Raw genomic sequence first — 17586 nt, 5'->3', positions numbered from 1 at the left:
TAATATATTTATCTAACAGTTTAACTCAAAACTCTCAAAGCGTTTCAACCACTACAATTCACGTCAACCCGTAGGGACTCAAAAGAGACAACAACGTATTCACCCAAAGCGTGACACTGAGTTCAGTTAGTGTACGCTTCCCGTTGTGCTCCAGATACATGTCGTCGGAAGGGAATACAGCACCCAGCTTTGTGAAGAAGCGGAGACCGTGACAGGCGGACTCCCAGCTACCACAAGACTTGGAGGCTGAGGTCCGCAGCATGCACTCAGTGTTTCGGGCACTCCGGGACAGGCGGGTGCTCTGTGGTAGCAAGATGCGGCTGCGGTGGCCCGGGCTGGTGGTGGCGGCGATGACTCTTGTCGCACAGTTCCGTCGTGGGCTCACAGCGGCAGCAGCTGTTAGCTTCGGCAGCCCACAGGACAAAGCCAAGGATACAAAGCTGTCAATGGTGCGGGCGCTCAGCATCCACAGCTCCATCTCAGCGCGGCAGCGGCCCGCGGGGCAAATTACGAGGATGCAAAGTTGTCAATAGTGCCGGCGCTCAGAGGCCACAGCTCCATCTCCGCGCGGTAGCGGCCCACGGGGCAAATTACGAGGATACAAAGTTGTCAATGGGGCAGGCGCTCAGCGGCCACAGCTCTCTTTGCTGCAGCGGCCCGCTGGGCAAATTACGAGGATGCAGGATAGCATAGGGTGTGGGCACTCAGCAGCTACAGCTCTCTGGACTGCGGCGGCCCTCACAGCAAATCACGATGATGCACAGTAGCAAAGGGAGTGGGCACCTAGCAGCTACACCTCTCTCTGGACTGCAGCGGCCCGTGGGATAGATCAAAATGATGCACAGTAGCAAAGGGTGTGGGCACTCAGCAGCTGCAGTTCTCTCTTGGTTGCGGCAGCCCATGGGATAGATCACAATGATCCTCAGTAGCAAAGGGTGTCGGCACTCAGCGGCTACAGCTCTCTTGGCTGCGGCGACCCATGGGATAGATCACAATGATCCACAGTAGCAAAGAGTGTGGGCACTTAGCGGCTACAGCTCTCTTGGCTGCGGCAGTCTGCACGACAAAGGATGGTCTCGAACAGGCGGGCACCATGGTGGACGCTCGGTGGCCACAGCTCTCAACTGCAGCGATCCCCGCGGAAGGTCCAAAGGTGCAGATTTAGGCGGGCACTCGGCGGCGGCAGCTCTCTCTCAGCTGCAGCGGCTCACACAGATCCAGCAAAAGGTTTGAAGTTACAGATTTAGCTGGGCTCTCAGCAGTGGTAGCTCTGTTAGCTTCAGCGGCCCACACAGGCTTAGCAAAAAGGTTCAAAGTTTCAGAGTCAGACGGGCGCTGAGCGGCGGCAGCTCTTAGCTGCAGCGGCCCCCACCGGTTCAGCAAAAGTTTAGAAAGTCTCCATTTCGATTCAGGCGGGCTCTCAGTGGCAGCAGCTCTTAGCTGCAGCGGCGTGCATAGATTTAGCAAATGTTCAGAAGTGTCTAGTCCGCGGCCCTCACAGTAGAACTAGAGGCTCCGGATTACTCGACTGAGGCCTCACCTGCAAGCAGAACTCCTTGCACAGGAATTCCGGTGGCTGATGGGGTGAAGTCTAATGTCCCTGAGACTTCTGCAGGAGGCGCTCTCGATTTAGGCCCTCGGTAGTTTCTTCAGCAAGCTTGATGAAAGTTGCAAAGTCCTTTCCTCTGTTAACTCGGACGTCCAGAAGGAACACACTTGGCCAAAGTTCCAGCGCAGCATTTTATACCTAAAAAGTATTTGTTCTCTACGGTTGCAAATCACTTATTCCGGTCAGAACCAGTTCGGTGGGGTCGGGGAGCACTTGGTTTACGAGGCAACATCCTGCCCTTTCAGAATGAGGGGTCTGCTATCAGACGCCCAGATGGAGGTGGAGTTTTCATCCACCTTGCCAAGCACGGCCCTGCTCGGATCAAAGAGTCACCCCTCCCCACGCTCTGAATACCGATCTCTCTCTCTCTCCCGCCAGCCAGGTCTGACCCAGCTGGCCCTGCTGCTCCAAAACCAGACGGCCAATACACATACTCGCAACAGCCTACAGTAAAGCTTAGGCAAGAAACTACCACGTTTTCAGGAACGGTATTTCAAAACATATAATATATAAACGGTACTTACTAAAAGGTGCCCCTCGATGTCCTGAGCACATACATATCAATCTCGAGGTTCCTATCAGGTTCTTAGGGCCCGATAGGATGATGGAAAGCAATCTTTAACCGGAACCATCCTGGCCTATGAGAATGGATTGTTTCGCTGAAGCGACAGTGACATGGAGGGTAATTCATTATTGAAACAGGCTACACCGATGTAGGTATTAATTATCCTTATTCATACAGTCTTTTATACACAGGGAGCATTCAGGCTGTGGCACTGAGTAGCAGTGGCACGGTGCCCAGAACCCCTAAATCCAGCCAATATAAGCGATGGGGAGAGTAGAGAGGAAGGGAGACCCACGCCGACGATGCCAGGTCTAACACATACTTACATAGATACATGCACAGATGCATATTTGCATATATACTGTTAGAAATGGGATTCCTGGCTGGCTGAGGTTGGCACCAAAGCCAGGCAGAAATCACCACTCTACTCAGGGCAAGGGAACTACTCCTCAGAATGACCCCTGCTCACCATTTTAGGTAGTGTGGCGCGAGCAGACAAGGCTAAACTTCGGGGCGCTACAGTTAAGCATTTATGACCTTTCACAGTAAAACACACTGATTCCCCCCACAAATGGACACCGGGCTGTGGTTGTGTAAAAATACGGTTCCTTTATATAAAAAAAATATATATATCTTTTAGGCAGGCAGATATCACAAGACCTTATAACGTGTTACTTTACTTTTGGGCGACCTGATCTCAGATGTTGGCAACAGTTCTCTTTACTTAATCAAGTAGTGTCTTTACTTCTTAGTTAGGGTGTCCTGCACTCATGGACACTCTTTTTCAGGCGTTGGTACCCAGTCTCGGGGAAGGTGCGCTTCGTAGCGCTCTTGTGAGTTGAAAAACTGAAGAAAACCCCGGGCCCTACCAATTCTCACGCATCTTGCGTGAGCAGGCAGATGTAGATTCCCACGGTGGGGGCTCAGCTGAGGAGCAGCAAGGAGGCGATGAGGGGCCTCGGGGAAACCCAGGGCCTGCCTTCTCCAGCGGCGGGGGCTCTTGGCTGCAGTGAGGAGCAGGCGGGGGCAAGCGTACAGGGAAGGTAATGCGCTCCGAATACAAAGGCTTCGATTCCCAAATGCGCTTCCGATTGACAATGCGCTTCAGCTCAAAGGCGCTTCGGATCAGATTAAAATAGCAAGCGCACACTTCACTGTAGACGGGGAAAAAAGACCGTTGCGGGCCCGAGCCCGTGGTGTGCACAATAGATATACCTTTGGAACGTGGGTCAAGGATCCAGTTGTCCCTCGATGCACGGGGACGAATCAGGCTCTTGGTGCGCTTCTTAGCGCAGGCGTACTTCTTGGATTAGTCGTCCCTCGGGCAGGGGGACGGCTCGTAGGGGTCTAGTGCACTTGGGGGCACCGGTGTGACTTCGGACCTTCACTGCAGCGGGTGCGTGCGCACAGGCAGGCGCAGCCCACGACCTCCGTACCGACTGTACTGGGGTCTCCCAAAGGGGGCGGCGCGGCCTGCAAAGTCTCAAAGGGGGTTGAAGCTGGGCAGCAGGGCACGTTTCGACGTATGGGCAGCTGTCCCAGCGACGATCACCAGCCTCTGAGGTATTCCAGCGGGAGGGGCGAGCGAGCGCTTCAGCCCGCTCCTAATGGCAGGCGAGGGCAGAGGAGCAGGCAGCCTGACCCGGGGGCAGGGAGCGACTCCAATGGAGCGAGGCTCACATGGGTAAAGGGCAGGCGAGCTCCCGAGTGCCACAGCCCTAGGAGGGGACGATGGGGGCGCAGACTCGGCTCTGGCGGGAGGCACACCCGGCTCCCCGAGCCTGCTGGGATTATAGGGTGTAATAATTCCAGCAGCCCATCTTGGCCTAAGAGAACAGGTAGCCTTACAATAGTGAAAGACGAAAATGGCTGTAATTCACTATTAGGACATGCCACCCACATCAGGGCTTGTCCTACCTTACACTTACAATGCACCCTGCCCTTGGGCCTACCAAAGGGGTGACTCACATGAAGTAAAGGGAAGGTTTTGGGGCTGGCAAGTGTGTGCACTTGCCCAGCCAGCATGACAGTACCAGACTGTACGCAGGTTCTGCAATGGCAGACCCTAGACACATTTTAAAAGGCTGGTTCTGTGGGTGGCACAACCAGCGCTGCAGGTCCACTTAGCAGCATTGGCATTCACAAGCCCTGGCGCTCCTGGTGCACTTTACTGGGGACTGACAGTAAATCCAATGAGCCAATCATGGAAATCCATTACAGGTACACTTTACATTGGGAGCACTTGCACTGCGGCGCAGATTGGCTGTGGCGCAGTGCCCTGAGCAGCGAACACCAGCAAAAACATCTGAGGCACATCAGCAAAAAGTGGAAGGGAGACTCACGCCAAGGTGCCAGGTCTAACATATATATACATACATACTTACATAGGTAAATAGGCCTTCCTAAGACACGCCTATGAAGCTGGTCCACACCTGAGGTTGGACAGCTCTGTATTTCTCATCAGTGCAGATACAACCACATACACCGGCTACCATCACAGGTCTACAGCTACCATATACATACCTACATACAGACATGCATAGATATACACATGCATGACTACTTGGGGAAATGACGATCTCTAACCTCATTACAATTTTCTGCTCCAAAGCCTAACCATATCCTGCATATGATTTGAGGCTCAAGAAGCTTATTTATGAAATAATCATGCAGTGCGGTCCCCTTGCTGTGCTGCGTGATAGGGAACGGGCAGGAAATGAAATGTGCTGTATTTAACATGTAGCACAGTCCTGTCTTTTCCCATCTCTGGAGCACAGTGTGCCGCCTAGCACCAATGAAGGCACCCATGTACCATGGTGCGAGGCAGCCTGCGTTGTAAGCGGGATTGTTTTTGTGCAGGAAGGGGCCCCTTCCTGCACAAAACCAATCCTGTGAGGCATGTTTCTCATTCTACGTGTGCTGAAGAATGCAGCAAACCTAGAAAGAGGAAGTAACGAGGAGAAATAAAGAGTTCTTGTTACGTCTTGCCTGAGGATGTGGAGCATTTTGATGCATTCACGGGTCTGCCAGTAATGGTAGATCTGGGAATTGCGACAAAATCCATGGGTATGTGCGTGTGAACTCCACCCATGGAACACCTCCTGGGGCAGAGCAACGCAACGCAGGGATGTCCGCTGCCCTGAGTTACTCTAGATTCATCAAGCCGGGCAGAGCCGTGGAAGGGGACCCTGCGTGGCTCGATCAATCAAACTTAAGAGTTGTGTCGCTCCTGCGCCCCGTTGCGTGTCGCAGGGTTGACGCCTCTTTTATAAATATGCCCCCCATGTTTCCAGGATTTGATCTATCTCAGTGCTGCACTGTCACAGCAACTCTCACATATCTTTCAGGTGATGTTTCTGTGTTTAAATAAGAGAATCTAGTCCTGCACTACAATGTACAACACATCTCTGTGCATCCTCTTGACTTTTTTTGTTTTCTGATGAGAGAGAAAAATATACATTTTCCAACGTTAGATTTTCTCTGGTAAGTCAGGAGTCCCAAGGGGTGAGGCATGGGTTTAACCTGCCACCCCGGGTGACGTGCAGTTGCCATCTGTGACCGCAATGCTGTCGCGAGTATACTGTGTCAACCTGTTATCCTTCTGAAGACAAATATCCTGTGCAAATAACTCTCTCTCTGTTGCTTTTCAGGTCTGATCTTGTTCACTGTGGACAATCGGGGCGTCATCAGGGCGGGTCCGCCTCCAGAAGCTTACGATGACGATTTCACATCCAGAGCTCGTGTTTTGGGGAACCTGAGCAATGTAAGCCATGTGCTCTTCAGCCCAGATGGTCTACTGTATGTCGTGAAGGGTTCTGAGCTATATAGCGGTCCCAAGCCTTCAGACCCATCCAAGAACTGGCTCCAAGATACTGCAACGCGCATAGGGAAAGCAGGCTGGGGAGAATTTAAGCGCTTTTTCTTCCACCCCAATGGAGATCTTTATGCCGTCACTAATGAGGGTGAGCTCTACGCAGGCCCCCCGCCGAGCAATGAAGACCAGGATTGGATGGGCACACAAGATGCCAAAGTTGGTAATGGCGGATGGGGTGAATTTTACGCCCTCTTCTTCGACCCCCAAGGGATGCTGCACGCAGCGACTGCAGATGAGTTTAAAAAAGGAAGTCCTCCAACGAGTGTAACTGATGACTGGTGGGAAAGAAGCCACGTCATCGGAGGAGGTGGATGGAGCGATTTAAGCCACTTCATGTCTTTTACTCCTGACGGCAACCTATGGTGTGTCTCCAAGTCAGACGGGAAGATCTACACGACCTCTCCGCCAACTGACATAGATGACAACTGGATTGGAAGAGCCCAAAATTGGGGTCATAGTTACTTCTTTAAATTCATGGCCTTCACAACTCAGTGAAGAGAAGAGCTCATCACCCTTGTCTACGTAAGTATGACGTCATGCCCTCTTCTTTAACACACTTTCCACAAAAGCTCTTAGTTCAACTTTGCCTTTGAGATATTGAGTCAACTTTCCTACAGGGAGTTTTCCTAATGAGTGACAAGTCTCCTTTTCGCAAGCACCCCTTCACACCAATCATGGCAGCTGATTGGGGAATAGGTTGAGATGTTGGCAGGGGTGCCACACCTTGGGGGACAGTTTCTCTTACAAGGCAGGAGCAGTAAGTCATTAAAACAGCACTCGCCGCAGTCTTTATCTTTTGATTTTCAGAAATAAAACATCAAAGCGGGGTTTACTTTTGAAACACTAGACATAGATGTCCTGGATGAGTTGGGGGTATCCTGTTTGCGACCACTAAGTCTTGCATTACTGACATGTAAGGGTCAATGAAGGGTGAACAATTGGTTGACAGAATGTTGAACAATGTCCAACATTCACCCATTGTTTTTGTGCTGCCCGCGCCTCCCCAGGTTAGACCCTGCCAATTGTAGATCAATCTTGACTCTGTTCCCCATGGGTACAGTTCAGCCCGAAAGGCCAGGCCAGGTCTTCCTTTGATGTGAAACAAGCATCCTGGGACCGGTTTTGGGGTTTCACCCCTCACCAGCCAAGCTAGCTAGACTCCAGTGTCACAGAGCATGGAACCCAAGTCTGGGCTTACCCATCTCCCTGAAGGTGACAAATGCAAAAAGAACATGTGGTTGACAAAATGTTAAATATCAAACATTCACCCAACTACAGAGATCCAGGCTTAAATCCATTATTTGTGCTTCCCATGCCTTTCCAGTTTAAACCCAGCCATATGTAATTCAGTCTTGACCCTCTTCCCCTTGGGTACAATCCAGCACGAAAGGCCAGAGCAGATCCTCCCTAGCCTGGAAACAAGCATCCTGTGACCGGTTTCAGGATTTCATCCATCAGCCAGGCTAGCTTGACTCCAGTGGCATGGGGAGCACAGTACCCATGTCTGGGCATACCCTTCCCACTCGGGGTGACAAATGCAAAAAGATCATTTGATGGACAGAATGTTGAACATTGTCAAACATTCACCCCAGTACAGAGAGGAATGTTTGCATTGTTAAGCATTCTATCCATCACTTGTTGCTTTTGCTTTTGTCGCCCTAAGTGGGAAGGGTATGCCCAGACGTGGGTCCCGTGCTAACTGTGCCACTTGATTCAAGATAGCCTGGCTGATGCCCCGAAACCAGTCCCAGGATGCTTGTTTCTGGTCCAGGGATGACCTGGCTTGGCAGTTCAGGCTGGACCTGCTCCCGAATCCTCTCAGAAGCATCTATCTGGCCTAGTCAATTCCTTTCGCTCCTACCATGTGCCACCAAGTCTTCGGAAAGGCCGTATGGGTTTAGGACAGTTTGTCCACCGTGATGGGGTCAGTGAGGGAGCAAGCAGTGAATGGTAAACAACACACAAGGGTGCCTCTCAGCTTGAGGAGGCACCCATCAGTTACACATTGATTTGGGCTATGCCCTGGCAATCTGGGCACAGGGTCTGGCACACAATGAGATGAGTCGCACCAGACACTTCAGGTCACACAAAATAGAGTTGCAATTCTGTTCCACCCTGAAAATCAAGCACTACGTCTGGCATGAGACTCTGCAACGGGTGTGTCTGCCACCTGCGAGGGTTGCAACCTGTGAATTGGACACCACACACAGTGAGCATGAAGTCGGTGTGGCGCATGAGAGAAATGCATCACAGTTAATGAAGCGGGCCACCTTGGATCCCACAACCGTGAATCCACTCACCATCAACAAGACACTTATGCGTCCCGAGGTCCCTGCAGTACAGGAACCACTTCATAGCAAATGTAGGCAACTTTTTGAGCTCCACACTCCAGGCACGATTCTGTAGTTCCAAGCTCACAACGCACTGTCCAGCGTGCAGCAGACGATGTGGACAGTTAGAGGGCACCGCTCTCCAGATGTCATCGGTAGATGGTGTGGGCCCCTCGTGGGATATCTTTGATATCCCTGAGACCTCCAAGAGAACAGGAGACAAGCCATCTGGTCATTGCAAGCCCACTTCAGGGTGCCACTAATAAGAGGTTGCCAGCCCAGACCAGCCACTATTCAGGAAGGCACTCAGTCCTTTCCACAGGCAGTTATCCTCCATGCGCAAGAGTCCTCTGGCGAAGTGCACCACGCAGACCAGGTTCTCCAGTCCTGTCGCCACATGGGGCTCTCCCCTTTTGGTGGGGTGGCACTGGGTAGTTATACCCTATTGGGCCTTTAAAGTCTGGGGAAGCTTCAAAGGGTATTCCTTTGAACCACAAATGTGTCCCCTAAATTTCTGTCCTGTCTGCCATGAAGTTGCAGAATGCAGATCTCTATCTTTATGGGGCCATTCCTTGGCCACAGAGGCCGGGTGACACAATCTCTGGCCCCCATTTATTCCGCCAGACCCACAAATGGCAGAGGTCGGCTATCCCAGTTGCATGCCCAGTGATTTATGACTGTCACTGGGGAATGCCCAGATGTGTTCCCACAGACTCCAGTGTTAGCCAGCCCCAGATGTGGCACACAAAAATGTCCACTTTTTATAAGTGGCATCTCCATGCAAGATATGCCAAGCCACCCACATGAGAACCTGCATTGCACCCCCCTCAGGAAAAAAGGGAAAAGACCCCTGCTGGCCCATGTCACCAGAGTAATTAAGTTTACGTAGTCCATGCGCGTGTAGCTAATGCAGTACATGTATTTTCTTTGCATTCTGGGACTTGTAGTCCTTTAGATATTAGCCACCAGTAGTAGAAATAAATATACACATGTGATTAAATGACGTGCATGGATGGAAGGCAGCACCTTTCATTTGAGGCACAACTGCTTCTCGTGAAGGGCACCATTGATGACGTAACTCGTCATACGTGGTAACCTAACGAGGACATAATCACATGGGAACATCCACATGAACAAATTCATCGGGGCACCACATAATACCGAACACATTTGTCATTAAATTGTCAATTACATTAAAAAAACTACAATAAGTGTCAAGCAGCTTCTAAACTCAATAAAAATCCCTTGGTTCATCTCTAACCACAATGGACGCCTCACCCGCAGCATTAACCCTAAACTCATCAGACCCCGCCCACATCTCACCTTGAGACTGACCCTAGCACTTCAGGTTCCTTCCAGTGGAGATATATGTGGTTCTCTCGTAGGGAGCTTCCATTGATAGTCATAAGCACTGAATGCTCCGCCCACGTGCGGGGGCCCCGGAGCGCTTTTTCACAATATATCGTCTTAAGTGGAGATGTCGCCTTTCTTCTGGAAGACCAGCAGAGTCACTTAAGAAAGAAAAGTATTATGCAGCCAGTAGGACTGGCCTACACTGGCCCAGTTCTTAATCTTGCCCTTATAAAAGGGGCCAAGAGCAGAATTAAATATATGCATCATTTCATGACGTTTTAATATAACAGCATGAATCTTTCACAAACCCTGATTTTTTTTAAATAAGAGACTGAGCAAAGAACTATTCTTCCTCTTCACTGGATGACTCTTTTCATGACAACAAAATGACTTTATATTATGTTTCTTTATTAAAACTCCATGTAAGACGTCTTCATAACCAGAGAGCTCTGCTCAGGGGGAGCAGCTGAGTAGTTTATATGTTGCATGTTTCACTCTGGGAAGGTCAATAAAATATATAAACATGTTTTTGTATTTTGGTTTGTTGTATCTGCTGACGGACTGTGGAGCTTAAAGTTAATTTGCTGCTTACACATGTATCTTTTATTAATTTTACTAGAATGACTTAACGATAAGACAGATGTTTAAAGGGTCTGGATGAAAGCCAAGCCTCAGGAATGTCAACGCTGGACACCACTCTATCCTGAAATGTTACTGACCATCTAAGACGTCCAGTCCCTGATTGGATGACGGATTTTTAGAAACCGGCTGAGACCCTCTGGGAGAAAGATCATGTCGCTCTGTCGCTCACTGTATGCGCATGAATACTCCGCAGTTCTACATCTCTGCATAACCTTTCTTTATGGTTTTCTAACATTTTCAAATAAAGGGTGATTGAAGGGTCAACATTTGTCCTCCCCAACTCTTTCTTTTTGTGTTCTGTCTTGAAAGTGCAGCTGTCACCAGACAATTATGTGCGCATCACTAGAGAGGGGCGTTGGCTCCGCCCACATGTTGTGAACCAGGAGTACATGTTTTCATTGGACAGAAGTTATGTGCTTCCACGAAAAAAGTGCTTGCCGCCACGCAGCTGTGTTCATTTTGTTTATCCAGCTGCCTAAGCTTGAACTTCAAAGCATACACACATAAGTAACCTTGGGTGGAAAGCTATGCTACGCTCACGGAGTGTGCGTAGTTTCTGCAACTACACGCTACGCAAATTGCACGTTGCACAGTACAAAAACGCATAGTGTAGCGGGTATTTTATGCTCGCTCTCGGTCCTCAATGTCAAGTTGGCGATCGCGAGCGAGCAAAATCAATATCCCGGCGAGACTTTTTCCTCGTTCGTGATTGCCAAAATCAAGTTGCTGATGACGAGTGTGGAAAATAAACCTCCCGGCGAGATTCTCAACGCGGGGAGGTTGAGTTTCACATTGCAAGTGGTTGCATATGCTCGCGACCGCTTGTGATGAGAAACTACCAGTCCACGTTGAGAAAGCTGCCGCTCGAGTACAAATCTACTCTAGCGGCAGAAAACGACTGCTTGCACTGTGCGTGATGCCGCAATGATTGCACAGTGCGGACAAGCATTCAGCACTGTGCAATCATTGCGAATAGCATTTCCCTACCGCACTACACAGTTCATGTAGCTACTCGTAGCATGCGTAGTGCACTTTGCATAGCTACACATAGCGCTACTATGCAACTACGCCCAGGGTTAAACAACGTTCACACTCCGCTGAAGTGCAGAAAACATTGAAAATCCGGATAAAAGTGTGTAGGAACTGGGGTCACCAGTTCCCCTGGGGTAGCCTGGCACGAGCAGGTAGGCACCCGAAAGCTCAGGTGTTAACTAACTACACAGCACACGCATCCACTGAGACAATAAGTGCACGCAAGGACTTAGACCACACCAGTTACGTTTCATTCAAATTATTAAGCTTTTATATAAGATTAGAATCAGGGCAATCAAAAATTCACAGTAGCAATAACTTATGAGTTTCTCTTAAAAGCACATGTGTCTCATCACTCTGCAATGAATACTTAAATGAATAAATATTAGATTACTGGGGGCTTGGCAACAACCTTGCGCCTGATCAGCACCTGCAAGGAATTCTGTATTAAGACATTCAAATTACATTGCATCAAGCATCAAAAACCATTTCTTTATGTAAGCAACCCTCTCATTTAAGAATAAACGTTTTGTTACTCAGCATTAAACATTTCCTGGAGTAGTACTTAGGGGAACACTGCATTTGGCATATAACACTTCACTATGCAGGAGTCCTACATTTCACTGAAGGCCAGGCAACATCTCATTAAAGATTGGGCCACAATTAATTAAGCAAGGGTAAACTCTTCCTTGAACCAGGGTAGCCTTCCTTCAGGTAAAATTAAACAGTTCCCCAATTAGGAATCGGCCCTTTCATTGGAAAATTAACACCATTCTCTTACTCAGCACCCAGTATTTCATTATTTCCAACATGGGCCAGGCTGCTATTCAACTACACCCCAGGCAGGGGTTAACGTTTTGTCACTGGAGGCCCCAAGGTGTCTTTTAGGGGACGATTAGGGCCAACAGGGCCCAGCCACAGTCTACCCGAGGGGAGGGGCAGTTTCGGGGCCTCCCTCTCGCTCTTAGGAGGTCCCGCGTCACTAAGAGTTCTCCGCCCTTCCCCTCCCCCGGGGCTTTACCTGCGGTGTTCGGGCCGTTCCGGGGCACCTTGCGGTGATTGCTGCCGGGGGGAGAGCTCCCGCTCTCCGGAGGTCCTCACTTGGCTTGGTGCGGGTGGAGAGGCTCGCGGAGTCCAGCGGAGCCCCCACGCCGCACTGGAATCACTCCTGGGCCTCACGCTGACTCCGGGGCCCAGGGTACACTCTGGCACAGCCTCGGGGTAGACACGCTTGCAGCTGCCGATGTCAAAGCGGCCTGCGGGGCGGACTACCAAGGCTCACTCCAGGCACTGTGCCGGTGGGGGCGGAGCCCAAGTTGCGCCCCAGTCACGTGATGCGGGAACAGGCTTCAGAGCCCAGCGCGGCCCACTTTGAACTCCGGCGGCCCTATTCTTGCACCGGGGGCCGCCGCAACGCTGACACTACAAGGACAGGGGGCTCCACAGCCCGGCGCCCCGCTGCGATGGCGTCTGCGGAACCAGAGGCAGCAGGCAGCGCGAACTGCAGCGCTTCTCAGGGGGCAACCAACACAGTGCCTCGATGCAGCAGGCAGCGCTCTGGGGGCACACAGAGGGTCCATGGTGGTGGCGGTGAGTACCACAGAGCTTGGGCGTTCCAGCGCTCGAGGGGGGGTTCAGCTCGACAGTTCTGGCGATATCACTGGGAACACAGCGCTCTTCAAGGATTCAGCAGGAGAGTGCTAGGGGGCAGGTCAGGCCACACGGAGGGAGTAAAGCACCTCAGGGGCACAGCAATCCAGGCAGTTCAGTCAGGGGGAATGAAGGACAGCGCAGGGGCCCAGGTTGAGGAAAAGGGCGCGGAGTGGACACAGCCCTGTACCTGGTTGATCCCCAGTGGTCCTGATGAGCGCAGGGGAGTCTCTTCTCGGCGCTTGTTGGTTCTAGCGCGCTTCTGTGGAAACAGTTTCCTTGGTTTCTTGAGGGGGGGGGTGAGTTGAAGGCTTGACAGCAGGTCACTTCAGATGGTCCCTGGGTTCCCCTCCCGCCGGGCCAGATCAGTGGGCTAGCTCAGGGTTCCTCACTCTACTTGGAAGGCACCTAAGCCCTGTCACTCCCAGTGGCATGGGTCCCTGACTAGGCCCTACAGCATAAATCTCCTGCGTAGGTTCCCCCAGGTCAGTGGTGCCCCAACTACTCTGTTATGCTCTGATAGGAAAGTTTCCCTACCTTTCCTTATATAGCGACAGTTGGCAGTGGCAGTTGGTGTCACCTCCCCTGTTCTGGAAGGTTCCAGGAGCTTCCCTCATTCTAGCTATGGGCAGGCTGTCAGGCTGTCATTGTAACAATATTTAAGGGTTCCAGCCAGCTCCTGGCTACTAGAGTGCGCCTAAAAAGACCACGCTGCAGTAGCAGGGGTCAGTGGCAGCCATCTTAGGGGAAGAGAGCACCTACACTTTAACATTGGGAAACAATGGGAAGGTGCTCAGAGACCTAAGGCCAACAAAAAGTAGGTGGAAAAAATGAGGCAAGGGCGAAAGAAAATAGGGAAAGACCACCCTAGGGCTGACAGGTCTAACATGCGTCCCCCCCAGCTGAAAGTGGGGAGAGCTACCCAACCTCTAGGGAGTTCTCGTCACTAAGGCGGAAAAACTGGGAGAGACCGTCAGCATTGGCGTGGTCAACTCCGGGTCAATGCTCTACCCGAAAGTCCATCTCCTGTAGGGAAATGGACCACCTTAGCAACTTGGGGTTTTCGTCTCATTTGCATGAGCCAGCGAAGGGGTCGGTGGTCGGTTTGAATCAGGAAGTGAGAGCCAAAAAGGTAGGGCCTCAACTTTTTCAAAGCCCAGACCACAGTGAAGGCTTCTCGCTCGATGGTACTCCATCGCCGTTCCCGAGGGAGGAGTCTTCGGGAGATAAAGGCCACGGGTTGGTCTTGGCCGTCATTGTTGAGTTGCAAAAGCACAGCACCTACGCCGTTCTCTGAGGCATCCGTCTGCACAAATTCTTTCTGGAAGTCAGGAGTGGCCAGCACCGGAGCGGTGCACATCGCGCGCTTCAGTGTTTCAAATGCCTATTGGCAAGCAGCCATCCAGATCACTTTGTGTGATTGCTTTTTAGATGTCAACTTGGTCAAGGGGGCCACTATGGTACCGTATCCCTTGACGTACCTGCGGTAGTAGCCAGTGAGGCCGAGAACGGCTCGGACCTCAGTTTGGGTTTTGGGGGGCTCCCAGGCCATGATGGTCTCGATTTTGGCCTGGAGGGGTTGCACCTTACCCCCACTCACCAGTTGTCCCAGGTAAATGACAGATCCCTGTCCAATCTGGCACTTGCTGGCCTTGATGGTAAGGCCAGCGCGTTGCAGAGCCTGCAGCACCTCCTGGAGATGCTGCAGATCGTCCTCCCAGGTGCTACTGAAGACAGCTATGTCGTCCAGGTACGCCGCTGAGAAGGACACCAGGCCAGATCGTACCTGGTTCACCAACCGCTGAAAGGTGGCCGGAGCATTCTTGAGCCCGAAGGGCATCCCTCTGAATTGGAAGTGGCCCTCGGGGGTGGAGAACGCTGTCTACTCCTTCGCCCCTTTTGCCATGGCAATCTGCCAGTACCCTGATGTTAGATCAATGGTGCTGAGGTACCGGGCTGCTCCCAGCCGGTCAATCAGCTCATCCGCCCGTGGGATCGGATGGGCATCCGTCTTGGTGAAAGAGTTCAATCCCCGATAGTCCACACAGAACGGAAGTTCTGGTGTGGTGCCCGGTGGGGCCGCATTTGGTACCAACACGACCGGACTAGCCCACGGGCTGCTGGAAGGTTCGATCACTCCCAGCTCCAGCATTTTGGCCACCTCACCCTGGATATTGTTATTCCCTTTCTCGGACAGCCGGTAAGACTTGGTTTTTACAAGCGGACTGTCCCCTGTGTCCACATCGTGGGTACACAGAAGTGTAATTCCTGGCGTGAGGGAGAACGAGGAGTGCTGCGCCAATACCTGGCGGCAGTCCCTCTGTTGCTCTGGGGTCAAGGATGGGGAGAGGACAACTCCCTCCACTGAACCATCCTTCTCCTGGGCCGCCATAAGGTCAGGAAGAGGCTCACTCTCCTCCTCCTCGCTCCCATCCGTCACCATGAGGAGAGCAAGCTCAATCGCTCATGGTGAGGCTTCAGGCGGTTGACGTGGAGCACCCGATGGGGCTGTTGGGGAGTCTTTAAGTCAACGACATATGTAAACTGGCCTTGATGCTCCACAATTTTGTGTGGACCAGTCCACCGGTTCTGGAGGGCACTAAGCTCTCCAGGCTCCATGACCCACACCTTCAATCCAGTGTCCACCTCCACCGTCCGAGCGTTGCGGGCATACCACTCCTTCATGACGGTCTGGCTAGTCTCCAAGTTGTCTGAGGCTTCCTTCCACAGCTTGGGCATCTGGCTGCAGAATGCCAGCATGTAGCTGACGACATCACGGGGAAGCTTCTTCGAAGTCTTCTCCCACCCCTCCTTGACAAGGCTGAGGGGCCCCCTAACGGGATGGCCATAGAGCAGTGGGGGCTGAACCCGACTCCCTTCTGTGGCACCTCGCTGTACGAGAACAGCAGACAAGGGAGGAGGATGTCCCATTTCCGCCTCAAGTCCTCTGGCAGGGTCCGGATCATCCCCTTCAAGGTCTTATTGAAGCGCTCTACAAGCCCGTTAGTCTGGGGGTGGTAAGGAGTGGAGAACCGATAGGTCACTCCGCACTCCTTCCACATGGCCTGCATGTAGGCCGACATGAAGTTTGTGCCCCTGTCCGACACCACGACCTTGGGGAATCCTACTCTGGTAAATATCCCCATTAGGGCCCGCACCACCACAGGTGCAGTGACGGTCCTCAGAGGAATAGCCTCTGGGTACCGAGTGGCCTGGTCCACTAACACCAAGATGAACCGGTGTCCCGCAGAGGTCGGAGGGTCCAACGGCCCAACGATGTCAATTCCGACCCGCTCAAAAGGGGTCCCGACCACCGGGAGCAGTTCCAAAGGGGTCTTCACCTTGGTCCCCGTCTTGCCACTTGCCTGGCAAGTCTTGCAGGTCTTGCAGTAGGTGTCAGGGGCAACCCTCATCCTGGGCCAATAAAAATGTGGGACTAGCCTCGCAAAGGTCTTGTCCTGGCCCAGGTGTCCGGCCAAGGGTATTTCGTCCGCCAGTTCCAATAAGAAGGCCCGGTAGTATTGGGGGACCACTAAGGCCCTCGAGGATCCATGCACCGGAACCTTAGGCTCACTGTAAAGGAGGCCATCCTCCCAGTACACGTGAAAACTGCCGGTCTCCTGATGAATCGCTTGGGCTTCGGCCTGTCGCCGCATGCCTTCAAGCAGGGGGCACTCCTTTTGAGCCCTACGGAATTCCTCCCGGGTAGGCCCTCCTTCCACATGCCACTCGGCAAGGGTCGTTAAGTCCCCCACGGGAACAACCTCCACCTCCGCGGACTCCGGGGGTACCTCCGCGGGCTGCCCATCCGTCACACGGGGTGTGTCTTCCACCACATTCTCAGGACCATTATTGGGTTGGGCCGTTGTCTCAGGCTCCAACCCGGGTTGAGTTCCTTGCCGGGCAGCCATGGACCGCGTGACCACGCAAGTCCACCCTGGTAACCCCAGCATCTCAGTGTGGGCCTTAAACTCCACTTCCTTCCAGGCGGTATGTTCTAGGTCGTTACCCAGCAGACAGTCCACAGGCAAGGCAGGGCTTATCGCAACTCTCAACGGGCCTTTAACTCCTCCCCACTCAAAGGGAACCTGAGCCACGGTATAGTAGCTTAGACTGCCGTCGGCCAACACGGCCGGATGGAACACATCAGGTACTACCTGCTCAGGGGACACCAGCCGCCTCACTACGGTGGTCATGCTGGCACCTGTGTCCCTCAGAGCGTTCACCTCATCCCCATTGACCTTCACCCACTGCTGGTACTTAGCAGTATTCGATGGTAAGGGCGTCACTGGGAACCATCTCTCTATCCTCAAGTGAAACCAGAGTCAGGCCTGTCCACTCCCCTTCCCTATCTAGGGGCAGCTCCATCCCAAGCGCTACACTAGCCACCCCGGGTCTCTTGCCACCTGTGGGGGCTGGGGATCGTTTGTGACACGGGGAATCTCACTTGTAATGGCCAACCTCCCCGCATTCATAGCACCGGACCTCTTTTGGCTGCTGACTCTTGTCAGGGTAAGTGGGCTTCGTGGAA

At 52.3% G+C, this 17586-nt stretch overlaps 1 protein-coding gene across 2 annotated transcripts in view; it reads left to right on the top strand.

Annotated features, from left to right (window-relative positions):
- LOC144821587 (uncharacterized) overlaps window positions 1-10637 on the top strand; it is a 46556-nt gene extending 35919 nt beyond the window's left edge. For both annotated transcript variants that reach the window (XR_013608390.1, XM_078678796.1), the window contains 2 exons: window positions 5825-6570; window positions 10351-10637. Coding sequence is in view for 1 of the 2 variants with exons in the window: in XM_078678796.1 (XP_078534922.1) it covers window positions 5825-6543 (719 nt within the window). In the remaining variant the exon portion in view is untranslated. The remainder of the gene's footprint in view (window positions 1-5824; window positions 6571-10350) is intronic.
- The last annotated feature ends 6949 nt before the right edge of the window (window positions 10638-17586 follow it).

Source organism: Lissotriton helveticus, chromosome 2_2 (genome assembly GCF_964261635.1).
Source record: "Lissotriton helveticus chromosome 2_2, aLisHel1.1, whole genome shotgun sequence".
Taxonomy (NCBI): Eukaryota; Metazoa; Chordata; class Amphibia; order Caudata; family Salamandridae; genus Lissotriton; species Lissotriton helveticus.
Note: the sequence above shows the minus strand (reverse complement) of the source record. Positions and strands in the feature narration are given on the sequence as shown.